This window comes from Somniosus microcephalus, chromosome 34, assembly GCF_052327205.1.
Source record: "Somniosus microcephalus isolate GS21.2 chromosome 34, FLI_Smic_1.0, whole genome shotgun sequence".
NCBI classification, from domain to species: Eukaryota; Metazoa; Chordata; class Chondrichthyes; order Squaliformes; family Somniosidae; genus Somniosus; species Somniosus microcephalus.
This window is the reverse complement of record NC_141020.1, coordinates 19,586,242-19,605,815: the sequence shown is the minus strand read 5'-3', so window position 1 is coordinate 19,605,815 and position 19,574 is coordinate 19,586,242. Positions and strand designations below refer to the sequence as shown.

The 19,574-nt window shown below is 44.5% G+C and overlaps 1 protein-coding gene across 10 annotated transcripts in view; it reads left to right on the top strand.

The window, feature by feature from the left end:
* The window catches only part of LOC147096861 (ryanodine receptor 1-like), a 461,451-nt gene that overhangs the window by 21,194 nt on the left and 420,683 nt on the right, over positions 1-19,574 (top strand). For all 10 annotated transcript variants that reach the window (XM_085973559.1, XM_085973551.1, XM_085973560.1 and 7 more), the window contains exon 2: positions 17,314-17,433. In XM_085973559.1, coding sequence (XP_085829685.1) covers positions 17,314-17,433 — 120 coding nt within the window. The remainder of the gene's footprint in view (positions 1-17,313; positions 17,434-19,574) is intronic.

Genomic DNA, 19,574 nt, shown 5'->3' with positions numbered 1-19,574 from the left:
TTGGGTGCACTCTTAAAATAAGCAGGTTAATGCTTTTGTTAAAGTAGTGAGGGAATTTTAAGATGAGTACATTTAATGACTAACTCTTTCCCCCAGAAGGCTGTGGATGATGGGTTAATTGACATTTTTAAGACGACGATCGTTAAATTTTTGTTAGGTAAGGGTAGCAAGGGATCTGGGTTAAAAGCTGGTAAATGGAGATGGACGAACGGGTACTGGCCTGTAGATTCAGATTCGCGATCTGCACGTCACTCTCTAGTGGGGACTGCAAAGTGGTAGGCTACTATGTCCAGAGAAAGTTCTTCTGAGACATGTTTACTGGCTTCAGCTTTTGAGACGCCCTCCTCCAGTTTCCAGCCTCCCTCCTCAATTCTAGATTTCTTTTGCCTGCATCATTCAGACATCGATGAAAAGCTGATTATTTCCTGAAGCCTGCCATAGCTGTACAATCAGTCATTGTGCTTCCCAAAAACACGTGCAAGAATATGCAGTGTGCGGAGGGTATTGGGAGGTGTTTGATGGCCTCGCCCTCAAAAAGTGAGTGCAGTGAGCGGTTTATAGGGAAGATGAAATACATATGATGGTGCAGCTGGCTGAGGGTAAAGTGTGCCTGTGCGTTGCAGGCATACCATTTGCGTTACGCTGTCCAGGGATAACTGCAGTAGGTGTTTACCTTGACAAACGTCTTCAAGGTGTTGAATTACTTCATCAAGGAGGATAACCGTATTATTGCAGAAACTGCATGCACCTGCTTGGTCAACTCTTCCAGGCAGCTCTGACTGCAGTTTGCTGAAAAAAGTGAACTTCATATTCAAAAATGGCGTACCTCCTTGCCATCCCTTCCACCAACATGTTTCTGTGTAATGGGAGTTGTCTGCCACCCACCTAGGAATTGATGAGACTCCTGGTTCGTTTCAGCACAGTACAAATCAAAATCAAAACTGAACAATTTACAGAGAACAGCTTGTCGGAGCTACACCAGAACTACTGCTGCCCAGGAAATTCCTACCACCTATCCACCACAACCCAACCTCTGCACTTCAAGTACACGATGCAGATCACGCTGGGAGTGAACCAGTAATACAGGAAACTTTGTGATACCCGGCACCGACGGGACCGAGCTGTTGCCATCCCATTAAAACTGCCGGACAAACCAGCGCTAATGTTAAAACATACGGAGAGCTCTGTATCTAGCAACAAACCCTGCTGCTTAGCAACAGCTTCTAAACAGTCGGCCGTAGCTTGCAAGCGTCACTGTAGCTAAGCAACAGCTTCAGCTAGACCTTGCAGAGCCTGACTGGTGGGGAAAAAAAAGCAACGAAAAGAAAAAAAACTTACTGAATCGACTCCTGAATTTTGCCGGTGGATCGAGCATTCCGGACAGTTAACCTCCGGCTAAACCAAAGTTTCCTGTATGTAAATGAGGGGACCTCAGAAACCTCTGCACCCAAAATCCACTCGAGCAAGTGTGCTGGTACTGCCCACCCTGCCTTCCCCTTCAAAAGAATGGCAGCCCCCATGTGAACATAAAACATAAGAAATAGGAGCAGGAGTAGGCTATTTGACACCTCGAGCCTGCTCTGTCATTCAATAAGATCATGGCTGATCTTCCACCTCAACTCCACTTTCCTGCACTATCCTCATATCCATTGATTCCCTTAATATCCAAAAATCTATCAATTTCTGTCTTGAATATGCTCAACGACTGAGCCTCCACAGCCCTCTGGGGCAGAGAATTCCAAAGATTCACCGCCCTCTGAGTGAAGACATTTCTCCTCATCTCAGTCCTAAATGGCCGACCCCTTATTCTGAGACTGTGACCCCTGGTTCTAGACTCCCCAGCCAGGGGAAACATCCTCCCCGCATCTACCCTGTCAAGCCCTGTAAGAATTTTGTATGTTTCAATGAGATCACCTCTCGTTCTTCTAAACTCTAGAGAATAAAGGCCTAGTCTCCCCATTGGAGTTTAGATGAATGAGAGGTGATCTTATTGAAACATATAAGATTCTGAGGGGGCTTGACAGGGTAGATGCAAGAAAGATGTTATCCCCTCGTGGGGGAATCGAGAACGAGGGGGCATAGTTTCAGAATAAGGGGTCGCCCATTTAAAACGGAGATGAGGAGGAATTTCTTCTCTGAGGGTCATGAATCTTTGGAATTCTCTACCCCAGAGAGCTGTGGCGGCGGAGTCATTGAATATATTCAAGGCGGAGATAGACAGTTATTTGAGCTACAGGGGAGTCGAGGGTTATGGGGAGCGGGCAGGAAAGTGGAGTGGAGGCCAAAACCAGATCAGCCACGATCTTATTGAATGGCAGAGCAGGCTCGAGGGGCCAAATGACCTGCTCCTGTTTCTTATATTCTTATGTTCAATCTCTCCTCATAGGACAATCCCCCCCATCCCAGGAATTAGCCTGGTGAACCTTCGTTGCACTCCCTCCATGGCAAGTATATCCTTCCTTAGGTAAGGAGACCAAAACTGTACACAATACTCCAGGTGTGGTCTCACCAGGGCCCTATATAATTGTAGTAAGATGTCTTTACTCTTATACTCAAATCCTCTTGTAATAAAGGTCAACATACCATTTGCTGTCCTAATTGCTTGCTGTACCTGCATGTTAACTTTCAGTGATTCGTGTACAAGGACACCCAGGTCCCTCTGAACACCAACATTTCCCAATCTCTCACCATTTAAAAATAGTCTGCTTTACTATTTTTCCTACCAAAGTGGATAACTTCACATTTCTCCACATTATATTCCATTTGCCATGTTCTTGCCCACTCACTTAGCTTGTCTATATCCCCATGAAGCCTCTTTGCATCCTCCTCACAACTTACATTCCCACCCAGCTTTGTATCATCAGCAAACTTGGATATATTACATTTGGTCCCCTCATCCAAATCATTGATGTAGATTGTGAATAGCTGAGGCCCAAGCACCGATCCTTGTGGTACCCCACTAGTTACAGCCTGCCAACCCCAAAATGACCCGTTTATTCCTACTCTTTTTTCTGTCCGTTAACCAATCCTCAATCCATGCTAGTATATTACCCCCAATCCCATGAGCCCTAATTTTGTTTAATAACCTCTTGTGTGGCACCTTATCGAATGCCTTCTGAAAATCCAAATACACCACATCCACTGGTTCCCCCTTATCTATTCTGCTAGTTACAACCTCAAAAAACTCTTAACAGATTCGTCAAACACGATTTCCCTTTCATAAATCCGCGTTGACTCTGCCCAATCCTATTATTATTTTCTAAGTGCCCTGTTACCACGTCCTTAATAATAGATTCTAGCATTTTCCCTACTACTGATGTCAGGCTAACTGGTCTGTAGTTCCTCGTTTTCTCTCTCCCTCCTTTCTTAAACAGTGGGGTTATATTTGCTACCTTCCAATCTGCGGGAACCGTTGTAGAATCTAGGGAATTTTGGAAAATGACAACCAATGCATCCACTATTTCTATAGCCTCCGCTTTCAAAACCCTAGGATGTAGGCCATCAGGCCCAGGGGATTTATTGGCTTTCTGTCGCGTTAATTTCTCCAGTACTATTTTTTTTTTACTAATACCAATTTCTTTCAGTTCATCATTCTCGCTAGACCCTTGGTTCACTACTATTCCCGCAAAGTTTTTTGCATCTTCTTTCATGAAGACAGACACATGCATTTGTTTAATTTCTCTGCCATTTCCTTATTCCCCATTTATAATTTCTCCTGTCTCAGCCTGAGTGACCCATATTTACTTTCGTTAATCTTTTCCTTTTTACATACCTATAGAAGCTTTTACTGTCTTTTTATGTGTCTCGCTAGTTTACTCTCATTCTATTTTCCCTTTCTTTATCAATTTCTTGGTCCTCCTTTGCCAAATTCTAAAATCCTCCCAATCCTCAGGCTCACTACTCTTTTTGACAACATTATAATCCTCTTCCTTTGATCTAATGCTATCTTTAACTTCTCTTGTTAGCCACGTTTGGACCAATTTTCCTGTGGGGTTTTTGTGCCTTAAGGAATGTATGGTGGAATACACGGTTTTAAAAGTTGGGAGTAGCATGTGCTCTTAGGCGAGTTGAATTTATCCGTAAATAATTGGCTGATTTGGTGTTTTTAGTTTCCTGATAAATAATTCACCACCGTATTAAATCAACATCAGAATATGCAAACTGTCATTAAAGTATCCTTATTACCATCTACTTAAATCAGCATAAAAATAGTTCCCAAAAATGACTAGTACAATGAAGAAATTTTGCAGCTAGCTAGTGTCATGAATCTTACCATTCATATAGAAATGACTCACGAGATAACACTGGGCGGCCAGCTGGTGGCGCTATCCAAGGAAAGTATAACTACTCGGGCGTGGGCCCAGCTTGCTCAAGACGTTTTTGTAACTAGGAACTACAGGAAACTTTTTTTTATCCGGCACCGACGTGGTGCCGGTTCATCAAAAATTCCGGATAACCGAACGCTATAGTAAAAGATAGGGAGAGCTGAGAGCTCCGTATAAAGCAACAAACCCTGTTGCTTAGCAACATGTTCAGAACAATGGCCACAAGTTCCAAGCGTCTCTGTAGCTTAGCAACAGCTGCAGCCACACCCTTGCACAGCAACAGATCGATGAAGGCAAGTAATATGAAGTATGAACCTACTCCTGAATTTTGCCGGTTAACTGAGATTTGCGGCTATTTAGGTGCTGGTCAATCGAAAGTTTCCTGTAGTGATGTAACTAGAATCTCCTGGTTGTGAAACAGTTGATTAAAGCCTTGTTCTATACTCAAACCAAGTGTGGAGTAGTTTTCTTATGTCAGCTAGTATTAATACGAAGCCTGTCCTGAATGTTTTAAAGCAGACTTCATAAATTCCCATTCCCAGCATAGAGCTTCACGCACCGCGAGTGTATGGTGGGAATTTGGGCACTATCTATTCATTTTACAGCCATATGATGGAAGCTATTCAGTTATCAGTAGTAACCTGATCACTCCAATTGCCAATCAGCAAGTAGCCAATATGCATCTAAACTCGGATCTGGTTGTTGCGTAACTGAGCAGACACAGTGAAGAAATGGATACGGAAGATAGCAAGATACAACATAATGTAAGAAATAGGCTAAACCGTCTTTGGAACATTTAATGGGCTGATGTTCCTTTTGTACAAGGAAGAACTGTCCTAGTTGAAAGTTGTTACTTGTCTGTTTAGAAGCAACAAAAAAAAGGCAATGTGATGTGATAGCAGAATGTGCAGCATCAGCTTGTCATCTAGCATACATGCTGATGTCACTATATTTCAAGTCAAAGCTGCCAGATAGGCACTCCTTTTGGAAGCCTGTTGGCAGGTCAGTTGTCCAAACAAGAAGTCTGTTACGTTCTGGAAGGATGTACGAGTTCTCTCAAAACTTTATGTATTGAGTTCTGCAGGTTCCTAGGTTGGTTCAAAACTGTAATTGTACAAGTCTGGATAACATTAGGGTCAATTTTAACCCTATCCAGGCAGATGGGCTATTTCAGTTGGCCAGGTGACTTACCTGCTGACCTCCGATATGGATCTCGCCATCTTCAATTTTAATCTGCTCTTTTGAGCAGGCAGCAACGACACCTGCCTGAAATTGGCAGGGTCCTTTTATTAATAAGCAGCTTCGGGGTCTGCTGAAGTCATTGGGCCCCGACTGCAATTTTAGCTGACCGGAGCAGGGAATCCGCTGTGCTTTCCCGCCAGGTGCAGACAGCAGGAAGCATCCGTACATGAGTGACGGCAAGAACAGGCTTCATTGTGATGTCTGCGAGGTAAGAGAACTTGCTGAAACTCGGAGCTCACAAATGAATAGAGGTGATTAAAGTCATTTTTTAACCCTCTTTCTACCATAAATCTTTGGAATTTTTTGAAATGGTGGATCACGACTCTCCCAATCTTTGAATTTAAAAATCCCAAATTCTCCTTTGCCTTTGTGCTGAAAATTGGGCCCTGAAATGCTTGTTCATTGCGTTTGTGAAGTCATCTCACACATTGCGTGATGATTGTACTGTACGTGACATAGCATCATACAAAGTTACAGCCCGGAAGGCGGCCATTTTGGCCCATTGTGTCCGCGCCGGCCAACAAAGAGCTATCCAGCCTAATCCCACTTCCCAGCTCTTGGTCCGTATCCCGGCAGGTTACAGCATCCCAAGTGCACATCCAAGTACTTTTTAAATGTGGTTAGGGTTCCTGCCTCTACCACCCTTTCAGGCAGTGAGTTCCAGACCCCCACAACCCTCTGGGTGAAGAAATTTCCCCTCAAATCCCCTCTAAACCTTCCACCAATTACTTTAAATCTGTGCCCCCTGATTTTTGACCCCTCTGCTAAGGGAAATAGGTCCTTTCTATCCACTTTATCTAGGCCCCTCATAATTTTATACACCTCAATAAGGTCTCCCCTCAGCCTCCTCTGTTCCAAGGAAAACAGACCCAGCCTATCCAGTCTTTCCTCATAGCTAAGATTCTCTACTCCTGGCAACATCCTTGTAAATCTCCTCTGTACCTTCTCTAGTGCAATCACATCTTTCCTGTAATGTGGTGACCAGAACTGCACGCAGTACTCTAGCTGAGGCCTAACTAGTGTTTTATACAGTTGAAGCATAACCCCCCCTGCTCTTGTATTCTATGCCACAGCTAATAAAGGCAAGCATTCCGTATGCCTTCTTAACCACCTTATCTACCTGGCCTGCTACCTTCAGGGATCGGTGGACATGCACTCCAAGGTCCCTTTGTTCCTGTACACTACTCTGTCCTACCATTTCATGTGTATTCCCTTTCCTTGTTAGCCCTTCCCAAATGCATTACCTGGTGTCATGAATGCAATGTGCGCACATCTTGAGTTCGGATTTCTACCACCAAATTCTTTCAATGGAGGACTGTCTTGAAGTCAGTTCAGAAGTATGCAGCATTTGGTTTGTCCTGTATGTGATTCGCCTCCCTTTTCCACCATTAACAATGTGATGTGCACTAAAAGTGAATGGAAAAAGTCACTGTCTAATTCTAGTTATTGGCATTTTTTCCTCCACTCCATGAAGTTACCCAAAAATTAATTCAAGTAATGAAGTTTGCAGACAGGTAATAATGTGCTTAATTTTATGCAGAAATAGATTAGTGGCACTGTGAAGACTTTCATCTGGGCCACAGAAATGTCTACCTTTTTAGATTGAAAGAAATTAAAGAGCTGAAAAATTGAAAAACTTTTTTTCTTCCCTTGAATTGGTTGCACCATCTCATCCTAACTGTTCTTTATCTCAAACGTGTACTTGGTGGGTAGTTTACCAGCGCTGTGTCCCACTATTGGAACTGTTTTGGATGGCTGAAAATCAAGCTTCAACTGTATTTAAATAATTAGCTCTGAACGTTTCCTTTGCTCCAAATACAAACAGATTTTTTTTACCGATTTTCTGCAAATTTCCCTGTTTTGGCGGGGGTGGGAGGTGGTGGTGGCTGGTGTCGTCATCTTCCAGTCATTGATGCTAAAAATAGAACCTGAAATGCACCCAAAAAACGTTGGTTTTAAAATTGGCAATAAAAAGCAACTACAGTATAATGATGTTTACAATGAAGAATGATTGATTAATTGGGAGGGTTACTATTGGAACAATACTCCAGCAGGAAAAGACTGGGGAGAGGAAAAAGGAATAGAAAAATAGTGCTGCAGGTAGATGGACTTCAGGTCAACCAAGGGGAAATTTTCAGGTAATTTTAGAAAATAGTTATTTGTTCCTGTATCCGGTACAGCAATCAAAGAAATTACTTGTCAATTTTCATTTTACTTGCATCAGGTGTAACAAACTATTTCCAGATACAGGAAACTTTCTGGTATCCAGCACGGACGGGACCGACGTGGTGCCGGTTCATCAACAATTCCGGATAACCGAACGCTATAGTAAAAGATACGGAGCTCAGAGCTCCGTATAAAGCAACAAACCCTGTACAGCTTCAGAACAATGGGCACAAGTTGTAAGCGTCTCTGTAGCTTAGCAACAGCTGCAGCTACACCCTTGCACAGCAACAAATGGAGTAAAAAAAAAAGTAATAAAAGTTACCTGAACCGACTCCTGAATTTTGCCGGTTAACCGACATTTCCGGTTATTTAGGGGCCGGTTAATCGAAAGTTTCCTGTATAACCAAATGTGCCATTTGTTAGCTTTGCAATTTTTAACTTCAGTGGACCTCAGTGTACTCATTATGGTATGATCGCAAATCAGAAAAGTGACTCTTGTGCGCCAGAGCACACGCAAAAAAACCAATCAATAAGTTTGGGCACCGGGTGCTCAGTTTCTGATCTGTAGTGCCGAGCGGGAACGTGCGGAGCGGAAGCTGTAGCACCTGCTTGCAAGGGAGGGAAAACCACATCGGCCTGGAAGTCTCTCGGGCTTTTTCGAGCTATAGAATGTATTGATGGGAGCCTGAAAACAGGCCAGCAGAAGTAGCTAGGCCAGGTTGGCTGAAGGTAAGAAATAAGTAAAGCGATGGAAATGTTCAAGGGATATAAAAAAGTGTATCTCGGTTTGCAAATTTCAATTTTTAATTTTGGATCACACTGATCATTTTAACCAATCGTGCTTCTCGAACGATGACAAAATTCCACAGCACTCTTTCAGACCCTGCAACAAAAATTTCTGCACTCGTTTACTTTGTACGCATTGTGTAACATTGCCAGTGGTCCATTATAACAGCAATACTGCGGGCCACTATAGTGCTGCTATCTCAACCCATTGGATCAATATTAACTTGCATTAAAATTGTGCAAAATTGGAGGACTAGAGGATCGAATGTGTGTCAGCAGGGCTACAGCAAGTGACACCATTTCATGAAAGTTATAATAACGTGTAATATTTTTATTAGGGCCCTGTGATCTGTAGGTAAATATAATGAAGAGGTTTTTTTGCATTGAAATATTAGTTGAGGGAATGTGGGGGTCAGACTGCAGCTTGTGTTGGAATTGCTGTCATGTCACAACTGATGGACATCAACAAGTGGTCATGTTTTTTTTGTAATATTTATCCTGCAACTTTTGGCATGATTATTGTCTCTTGCTACAGTAATATACAAAGCAGTAGTATATAGCGTTGCGATAGATGAGATTGTTGTAGCACTGTATCATAACATTCCCAAGTGTCCATTTTAGTGATACAAGTCCATGAATATAGAATTATAATAATTGATTTTACTCTGCACATTCCTATTGTAAAGCTTTGAGGGTTTGATTTTTGCACGGGGGCAAGGGGAACTTCTAAAATATCAGCATGCAATTTATTTGGAGAGCTGTAACTTGTCTTTGTTGGTATGCCTAGGTTCTAAAGGTGATGCAAAGGGCTAAATACAAGGGGGGCGATTTTCCCACTGGAGGCGGGTTTCGGTTTGGGCGGGTTCCAAACCCGCCTCCACTGAGGTTTGAAAAAATTGATTTTTTTTTCTCCCCCGATTGGCCAGTTGATTTCAGAGGTGTGGGTTGCCCTTGGTCAGTTAGTGTTTTGGGACTGAAACTCGCCTCTGTTGACATCACTTTTCCAGCCTCATTTAAGGGCTGCTTGCTGCCTTGGATCATTCCGCTGGATTCCTGTCGATGCTCCACCGCCTGCAACATATTTTGAGAAACCACTATGTCCAATTCAAAGGCAAGGGCCTCCCCGAGGTTCTCGGATGAAGCGCTGCAAATGTTGGTTGAGGGGGTGAGAGCTAGCAGGGAGGTACTCTTCCCCTCATCTGGGAGGAAGAGGCCTCCCAAAGAAACCAAGGCTGTGTGGGTCCAGCTGGCAAGGGATACAACCTCCAGATCTGTGTGCAGATTGGGAGACTGTTTCTGTGTATTGCTGAAATACCATCCCTGTTGGAAAACATTATAATGATTTGATGGCAAAATGTTGGCGTGATGGCATCTGTTCTTTCGCCTTAGGCAGCTCCACATTGTGGGCTTCACGACACTTGCGTTGTTAGGTTGGTGGCCCGAGTGAAAGGAGGCCAGAGAGTCATGTCCATTGTCTATGATGTCTTAAGATGGAGCCAAGGACATGTGCCAACATGGGCAACCTAAGCAAGTCTGGCCAGGATAAGGGCATCCCTTACATCACGGGCAGCCATGTGCTTGCATGCTGCTGCTGGTAGATAGACTGGCGCTCAGTCCTGCTCCTCCTGCCCCCCACCACCCGCTCCTCCTCCTCAGCCTCATCCTCCTCATCTGAGGAGGCCTGGAGCTGAGCCACTTGCTCATCAGGAAGCTGCAAGCCAAGACGCTGTGCCATGTTGTGCAGTGCACAGCAGACCACGACCATTCTGGAGACCCTGGATGGTGTATACTGCAGGGCTCCACCTGATCAGTCAAGGCATCGGAAGCGCATCTTCAACAACCCAATGGTTTGCTCGATGGACCTGGTCGAAGTGTGGCTGGCGTTGTAGCACTCTTCTGTCTTGTTAGCTGGCCTCCTGATCGGCGTCATTAGCCACTTTTTCAGGGGGTAGCCTTTGTCGCCAAGGAGCCATCCATTAAGTTGGTTTGGCGGATTGAAAAGTGGAGGAACACTAGAGTGCCGCAGGGTGAGTGTGTCATGGCAACTACCACAAAACTTGGCGCAAACATGCAAAAACTCCTTCTTGTGGTTACACACCAGCTGTACGTTGAGGGAGTGGAAGCCCTTGCAGTTGACACAGATAGCTGGGTTGTGATGGGGTGCCCTAAGGGCCACGTGTGCAGTCTATGACGCCCTGCACCATTGGCAAGCCTGCCATATTTGCAAAGCCAACTGAACGCGTGGTTATACTTGCTTCAGTTGGTAGCGATCCCTTTAAGGACCGCTGGTTAGGTTGCATGTAGACCACGTTTTACTGCTGAACGGCAAACCAATGGTTAATGGGGGCAGTAAACATGCGTTAGTTTCCTTATTTGCATATGCCTGTTTTGGCGTGGGCTCTGGACGCCGCTTTTGACGCTTACGCCAATATGGTGGGCGGTGCTCTTTCAGCTCAAAGGACGCACACATGACACCCTCCATGTTGATTGCTTTTGTGCCCATTTTCTGCTTGTAAAATGGGTGCAGCATCAAGTTTCTAGGCCATGGTATAGCTGCATTTTAAAAGGCTGCAGCTGCTTAAAGGACCAGAACCCAGAAGCACACCAAATTTGGGAAAGCATTGAACTAGAAGAAGGAGACGCAACACTGAGTCAGCTGTGGCAAGAGCTCTCAGATTCTGCTATACTTCTGTGAATATTCTGTTGGCAGAGATAAAGGCAGTGTGGTGAACAGCTGTAGAAGAGGGTGGTGACAATATAGAGGGAGGTAATGCAGGCAGTCATTGCCACCTTGGCCACCTCGCATATAATTATATACAGTGCTAAAAACTGCTTCTTTAATTCATGAGGTAAGTGAAGTCACAAGTATCCATGCATGTCCTGAAAGAATGCTGGAAGCACAACTACCTCCATACCTTCCATGTCCTCATGGTATAAAGAAAGACTTTCAGTTACATAACACCTTTCACTGCCTCATGACATCCCAAAGCGCTTTACAGCCAATGAAGTACTTTTAAAGTGTAGTCACTGTTGAAATGTAGGAAACTTGGCAGACAATTTGCGCACAGCAAGGTCCCACAAACAGCAATGTGATAATGACCAGATAATCTGGTTTTAGTGATGTAGATTGAGGGATAAATATTGGCTAGGACACCGGGGATAACTACAGGAAACTTCGCGATATCCGGCACCGACGGGACCGGCGTGATGCCGATCTATGAAAACTTCCGGACAGACCAGCGCTAATGTTGAAGGGTACAGAGGTTTTCATCTCCATATCTGACAACAAACACTGTTGCTTAGCAACAGCTTGTAAACAGTCGGCCCGTACCTTGGAAGCGTCTCTGAAGCTTAGCAACAGCTTCAGAGGCTTTCCAGAGACTGATTTTTTTTCTTCTCCTAGGTTTTTTTTCTTTGTTTTTAATAAAAAAAAAAAAAAAAATGCTAACTAAACGGCTGCTGATTTCTGCCGTTAGATCAAGGTTTCCGGCCATACAACCTCCGCGGAGATAAACCAAAATTTCCTGTACCCTGCAATGTTCCCTTTAGGCTGCGCAGCGCTCCAGAGGTCTCGTGTAGCCGGTGATCCGGCTTTTAAATAGAAAAATCGCATATGCGCGAAATTTTGAATGGCCCGCGCAGTCCGTTAAAGGGGCAGCGCGGGCCAAAAAAAAGGGAACTTTGCTCCCCTGCTCTTCTCTGAAATAGTGCCATGGGATCTTTTACACCCACCTGAGAGGGCAGCAGCGTCTCATCCGAAAGACGGCACTTCTCACACTCCCTCAGTACTGCACTGGAGTGTCACCCTAGATTTTGCACTCAAGTGGAGTTTGAACCCACAACATTCTGACTCTGAGGTGAGAATGCTACCAATATTCACAAGCCCGAAATAATTCTCAGTAGCACTGTAAACCTGGGTGAAATAAAATGTTGTATCGATTAGGTGCCTTTCTCAATTTGTATTCTGCATGCAAAGGAAAATATTGCCCACAATCAGTGGCAAAGACATGCCAAGGAGGAGTGGCAGTCATTAGCCTATTAAGTATACATAATGAAATGCTGGAACCCCCTCGGGAGATGCACTGGGGAGGCAGTGGGAGATGGGGAGGAGGTGAGCTGCCAGAAACAGATTGGTAATGGAAGGGATTGTGTAGACTACAGTAAATTTGTTATAGTCTCCAAATGTTCATCTTAATTGTAAGGTCTCCTATTATTGATCACTTACATGTGTGGGTGCAATCTCCTAAAAGTATTTCCTTTGTGACCCTCCTAAATGATGGTCAGCCAGAAGATGACCAGTCCTGAGCGGTTTGCCATCTTTATTTGGCCATTCCTGCATCAGTCTCGCCCATTCCATCATGGTACCTCATCTCAAGCGTCAGCTCACTGCCACTGAGCACAAGGGAGCAGAAAAGGAGGAGCCAACCGTGGATCACCGGAGGGTGGAGAAACTGAGGAGCCATGGCTTCTGATTTTGGGGCCCGGTTTTCAAGAGAAAATGGATAGAGGAGGTTCGATTTTTGTGTGCAGTCAGTGGACGCTGTCTCCATGCATGTTATGGAAATGGCGAATAAGTTGGAGTCAACTACCTGCCTCTGCAACACTATGCAGGAGGCATGCCAACCATGCTGAACATTTTGGAGAGTGTGATAGTTAAGGGGATATCTGTGAGAACCAAGTATCCGATGAGGTTCTAAGAACAGTAGTGGCTTCTGGAGTGGAAGTAACGACTGCTTTAGTCGATACCTTGTAGGATAGCCTTAGCATGACTATTTCAGAGGGATTCCAGGACTTAACTGGGACTATTTTGTCTATTTTCACCAACCATTAGGCCCACTGAACCCATGGTGAGTACCATTCAGCTGCCAGAATTGATAACAAAGAAGAAGCAGAGCAGGGGAGTTCTCCCGGTGTCCCGGCCAATATTTGTCCCTGAACCAAGATCGTTAAACAGACAATCTGGCCATGGAGGGAGTGCAGCGAAGATTCACCAGACTGATACCTGGGATGGCAGGAATGACATATGAAGAGAGATTGGGTCGATTAGGCTTATATTCGCTAGAGTTTAGAAGAATGAGAGGGGATCTCATTGAAACTTATAAAATTCTAACAGGACTAGACAGACTAGATGCAGGAAGGATGTTCCCGATGGCGGGGGAGTCCAGAACCAGGGGTCACAGTCTAAGGATAAGGGGTAAGCCATTTAGCACTGAGATGAGGAGGAATTTTTTCACCCAGAGAGTGGTGAACCTGTGGAATTCTCTACCACAGAAGGCAGTTGAGGCCAATTCATTAAATATATTCAAGAAGGAGTTAGATATATTTCTTAAGGCTAAAGGGATCAAGGGATATGGGGAGAAAGCAGGGACAGGGTACTGTGTTTGGATGCCGTGTTTTCCTAATTTACAACAGTGACTACATTTCAAAAGCAGAGAAGATTACGGGAGGATTTAAGAGGCGTTCAAAATTATGATGGGTTTTGACAATGGAGAGAAACTACTACCATTGGCAGGAGAGTCGCTAACCAGCGAACACATCATTAAGATAACTGGCAAAACAACCAAGGGGAGATGAGAGGTTTTTACGCAGCGACTTATGATCTGGATTTCACATCCTGAGAGGACGGTGGAAGCAGATTCAGTAGTAATTTTCAAAAGGGAATTGGATATATACCTGAAAAAGGAAAAATGTATCAGGAAAGAGCAGCGAAGTGGGACTAATTGGATAGCTCGATCAAAGAGTCAGCTCCGGCACAATGGGCCAAATGGTCCTTTTCTGCTGTATTATTTTTTTTTTACTCCGTTTATATAGTAATTAAAGAAGTCTTTTATCTAACTATATTCTACGACTGTTATGTGACTGTACATCTTTTGTAAAATAAATTTTCTTGATATGCCCAACTTAATGAGGGCTGATGAGATCAAGATCAGATTGAGGACAAAATACAAGTCCAGTAGCTAAAAGCATTTACAAGACAGGGTTTGCTGTTCATTTCCCAGATAGGTTACCAAAGGCTTATCTTAATATCAAGGCAAGGATAAACACTTGAAGGATGGGTTTTGGGACTCTGCTATGAGACAAATCTAAGATACAAAATCTGAAACAATCTAGGTTTGAAAAGATCCAAAAATGTAATGCCGAAGTTGTGTTAATGATGCCTGCAACAAGTTAGTGATAAGGTCGTCAGGAGAGTTTGCAGAGGGGAAGCGCCGAGCAGGGCAGAAGACATTGTAAGAATTGATTCATCTCCCTCCGTTTACTTTGCAGTATAGATGCATCAGTGAATCTAATTTTTCTGCATATGTTTAAAAAGAAAGTAGGACGAGCAGCAGAGGACAGTCTAAGGACATAGACGGAGTGCAAACTGGACTCGCTACTACCCAAAGCAGAGGGTCTTCTGCTGAAGCAGATCTACCTCAACCTCTGAACAATGTGTGAGGCGGCTATATCACTAAGGAAGCATTTATAAATCGTGCCATCCCTTGCAACAATAGATGCAACCACAGAAGAACATTAACAGCATGCTGACAGTTGGACAGTGGCGGTAATACTTACAGAAAACGTTGGTTTATCCGGAGGTTAACTGTCCGGAATGCTCGAGCCACCGGCAAAAATCAGGAGCCGTTTCGTTAGGTTTTTTTCTTTTCGTTGCTTTTTTTTCACCAGTCAGGCTCTGCAAGGTCTCGCTGAAGCTGTTGCTAAGTTACAGAGACGCTTGCAAGGTACGGCCGACTGTTTAGAAGCTGTTGGCAACAGGGTTTGTTGCCAGATACGGAGCTCAAAATCTCCGTATGTTTCAACATTAGCGCTGGTTTGTCCGGCAGTTTTGATGGGACGGCAACAGGTCGGTGCCGGATAGCACAAAGTTTCCTGTACTTAACTCCGGTTTTCTCCTGGCAATGGTAGGGGACTCTTGGTAAGGATCAGACAGTTTGCAGATCACTCTCTCTTCTCTTAGGCAGTCCCTCGGAACCGAGGATGACTTGCTTCCACATTAAAAATGAGTTCTCAGGTGACTGAATCCAATGCGGGACCTACAGTCTTTGTCACAGGTGGGGCAGACGGTGGTTGAAGGGGCGGGTGGGTGGGGTGCTTGGGTTGATGTGCGCTCCTTGCGCTTGGCTTCCGCTTGCTCCCGGCGAAGAGACTCGAGGTGTTCGGTGCCTTCCCGGATGCTTCTCCTCCACTTTGTGCGGTCTTGGGCCAGGGATTCCCAGGTGTCGGTGGGGATGTTACACTTTTTCAAGGAGGCTTTGAGGGTGTCCTTGAAGCGTTTCCTCTGGCCACCTGGGGCCAGTGATCACTGATACATAATTGAGTGACTACATTGCACGCTCCAAAGCTGTAATTGGCCACAGAGCACTATTTATACTAGTTAACTCGCTGTTTAGCTGGTTAAGGAGCATTTGTTGCATGTGCCTTTGAATCAGCTACTCAGTCATGTGTTACTTTTAACATACCCTAACACACCTGTGCCTCTATAATACACATATAACTAAAGTTGCCCATTCTTGTGACTATGCAGAAAAAGTGTTTAAATAAGTAACTGTCAGTTAATGTACTCTCTACATAATTTCATCCTGAGTGAGTAGATTTTGTTTTGTGCTTATTTGCTATTAAAAGTGAGTTCTACCATTGTCGATAACAGTGAATTCTGCAGTTTCTGATGAATATGCATGTACTGCACTGCAGTTTATGGCTAGGACTGGAGAAGTGGAATTATAATAATCCAACTGATCCATATGGACCTGTTTGAAAACTTAGCTGACTAATCAACAGATGTAAAATATAGCACAATGGCAATCTAGAAGTCTCATGCAAATTATTAAGACATGATGCCATTAACCACAAGAGAACATTCTGAGTCAAATTGCTCAGCAATATATTTCAGGAACATAACATCTAATTGTTCTAGTTTCCTATTATGCAAATGTTAAGACTGCTGGGGCAAAAAAGTTGGTTTTGGAGGAAGTAATTGAGTCTGAGTAATAACAAGCTGCTGAAGAGAAACCATGCATATATTACATGACTCAATTGAAGTCATATTAAGTTTTGGCAAAAACCATTTGACAGCAAAAAATGCTTATTGGACAGTCCAACTGTACTGGTCACTATTGTTCAGAAATGGGCCTCGATTTGCTGCTGTGAAATATCAGTCTGCCTTGAATTATTCGATAGCAAAATACTGCGGATGCTGGAAATCCGAAATAACAACAGAAAATGCTGGAAAAACTCAGCAGGCCAGACAACATCCGTGGAGAGAGAAACCGAGTCAACGTTTCAGGTCGAAGACCCTTCGTCAGAACTGAGAAAAAAAGCAGGAAATAAAACAGATTAAAAAGCAAGTTTGGGGGCTGGGAAATGGGGGAGGGGATGAAAGAACAAAAGGGAAGGTCAGTGAGAGGTGAAGAGATATTCAAGGCGAGACGAGATGGTAATAGGACAGGTAAAGAGACAAAGGATGCCTTGGATTATTGATCAGCCTTTCAGCAATGGATTAATAGAAGTGTTAAGAAAAACTATAACCGTGGAATATTCGAGATCTCATCTTAATGCAGATTTTTTAAATAACCAGAACTATTTTAGAAAATGCCGATTATTTTTTGCCTGGGTTCAGCAATCATCAGTCTAAAGCCACCATTTTATTTAACTTCCTGCTTTGTGCTGGATCTTTACTTTCAAAAAGATGGGAAGCTTATTTTTATTCAATTTCATGACTTTATATCTAAAGTATGTGAGGTTAAAGGAATATTGCTGATTTGCTGATGTGGTCTACTTTTTTTCTGTCTGACAGGATGACGAAGTAGTTCTTCAGTGCACTACGACCATTGTCAAAGCGCAGATTAAGCTCTGCCTTGCTGCTGAAGGATTTGGAAACCGACTCTGCTTCCTTGAAGCTACATCAAATGCAAAGGTATATCTACTCTGTGTAAAATAAACATATTTGGCCCAGAATTTCCTCTAATGTTTTGGCGTAACTGCAGCTTACAAACAGAGTTGCACCGGTTTTTTCAGAGGAGGTTAGCACGTAAGTAATTTATCCCGGGTTTATGCCACATCGCTAGGCGTGAATTTCCTTGATTATTTGGGAAGTAACCGTGTAATTAATCAGAATTCTTGTGGTAGCAAGGATACCCCTGCAGCATGCCTCAAATTAATGATAAAACGAGGCTTGCGTCTTGGAGCAGGTCAATCCTCCTGCACCCCACGTGCATGCCCATCAGAGAACCTGGGGCAAGTGAAAATCCGATGCCTTGACTCAGATCCTGATTTTCCTTTCCCACTGCGCCCAGTGCACGGGAAAAGAATTTCGGCTCCATCGTTTCTACTGAGCAAAATTATCCCTGTTGTTTAGGCCACATGAAGGCATTTATCCTAGAGAATGCCTTAAGGCATATATTATCATGTAAAACATTTCGATAAAATTCTGGTTTTAACTGAACAAAAATTATGGCAAAATCGAAAATGGCTGTCCGTAATTAACAGACAAAGCAACATTCAGAAGTAACTCCACAACAAGAACTGACTATTCTGATTTACGTCTGTAAAGACCAGAGCTCTCTTGTGAAAGGGATACACAACCAATTTCCTCCACCTTCACTGGTGCTTATCCTGTGCTGTTGCTTAATTTTATTTATTTTCTTCCTTTTTTTTTGCAGTTGGACAGTTTCTTTTTAACTTTATGGTGGATTGTATGCAGGTGAAAGTTGAGTTCATCAAATGATGGTAGTTGAAAATGGTGATGGAATAGTAGTCAGCTGTAATGAACTCCGATGCATGAGCCTCCCTGTTGGAACTCTCCTGCTATTGATATAGACCAGGAGGGTACCAGGAGGATCCCTAGTCTGTGCTGAGTTAACTGGATGAGCGCAAGATTCAACTGTGATGCTTCCAATGGTTAAATAGCCAGCTAACGCTCACTCAATGGAACAAGGCACTATGGGGGAGAAATTCAGTTGGTTGCGCCACCCGTTAGCGCCTTAAGAGGGCGATAAGTGGGGCGCGAGGCGGCTAGCGCCCAGGCGCGGAGAGACCTGCGCCTCTCGCAAAATTGAGCGGACATTTAGCGGCGGCGCTAAACCGCAACGCCCGCTCAGCTGCGCACGCAGATCCTGACGTCATTTCATGGTGCAACGCCTTTGGGGCGCCCCGAACCGGAAATTCAGTGGCGCCCCCTCCTTTCCGCCTGTCGCTCCCAGCGACTGGTTGACTGGAACGGTTCCCAGTCGCTGTGGGCCTAAGGGGGGTGCTATTTAAAGGGGGCTCTTCCTGGCTTCTTTGTGGTAGCCATTTTTGGACCACTCCTGTGAGAGAGAGATTTGCAGAGAGAAAAAGGGAGAGAGCTTTCTGCATTGAGTCAGCGCTCGCACAGGTACTTTTGGCTTCTGACCAGAACTTTGTAGTTGGTTTGCTTTTTCACCGGCATAACCTTGAGTGGCCACATACTATGGGGGCTGCAATGGGTGGGAATGTTGGGCTTCTCCATTACATTGAGAGGGCTCAGAGATGCCGAGCGAGAGTGACAATCATGGCCAGATGGAAGAGGGCCAACAGGCGTCGGCACACGAGACCTTACCGTCCCAGGGTTTTCCGCCAACAGTTCTCATACCTCTGTGTCTGAGGAGCAGTGTTTTCGGAGGCTGCGATTCAGCAGGGAGGTGGTCACTGAGCTCTGCCACCTGCTTCAGCCAGATCTGCAGCCTCAACTGAGGAGCAGGACGTCTCTATCAGTGGCAGTGAAGGTAACAGTGGCTCTCAACTTCTATGCCACCGGCTCCTTTCAATCCACTACTGGGGACATTGCCAATATCTCCCAGTTCGCGGTGCATTGCTGCATCCGTCAAGTCACGAATGCCCTCTTTAAAAGGAGACGTCAGTACATCTCCTTCCCCATGACCCCGGACAAGCAGCAAGAGCGTGCAATGAGATTTGCAAGAATAGCGGGCTTCCCCATGGTCCAGGGCGCCATTGACTGCACGCATGTGGCTTTGCGGGCGCCGCAAGAGAATGCCGAGGATTACCGCAACCGGAAGGGGTTCCATTCGTTGAACGTCC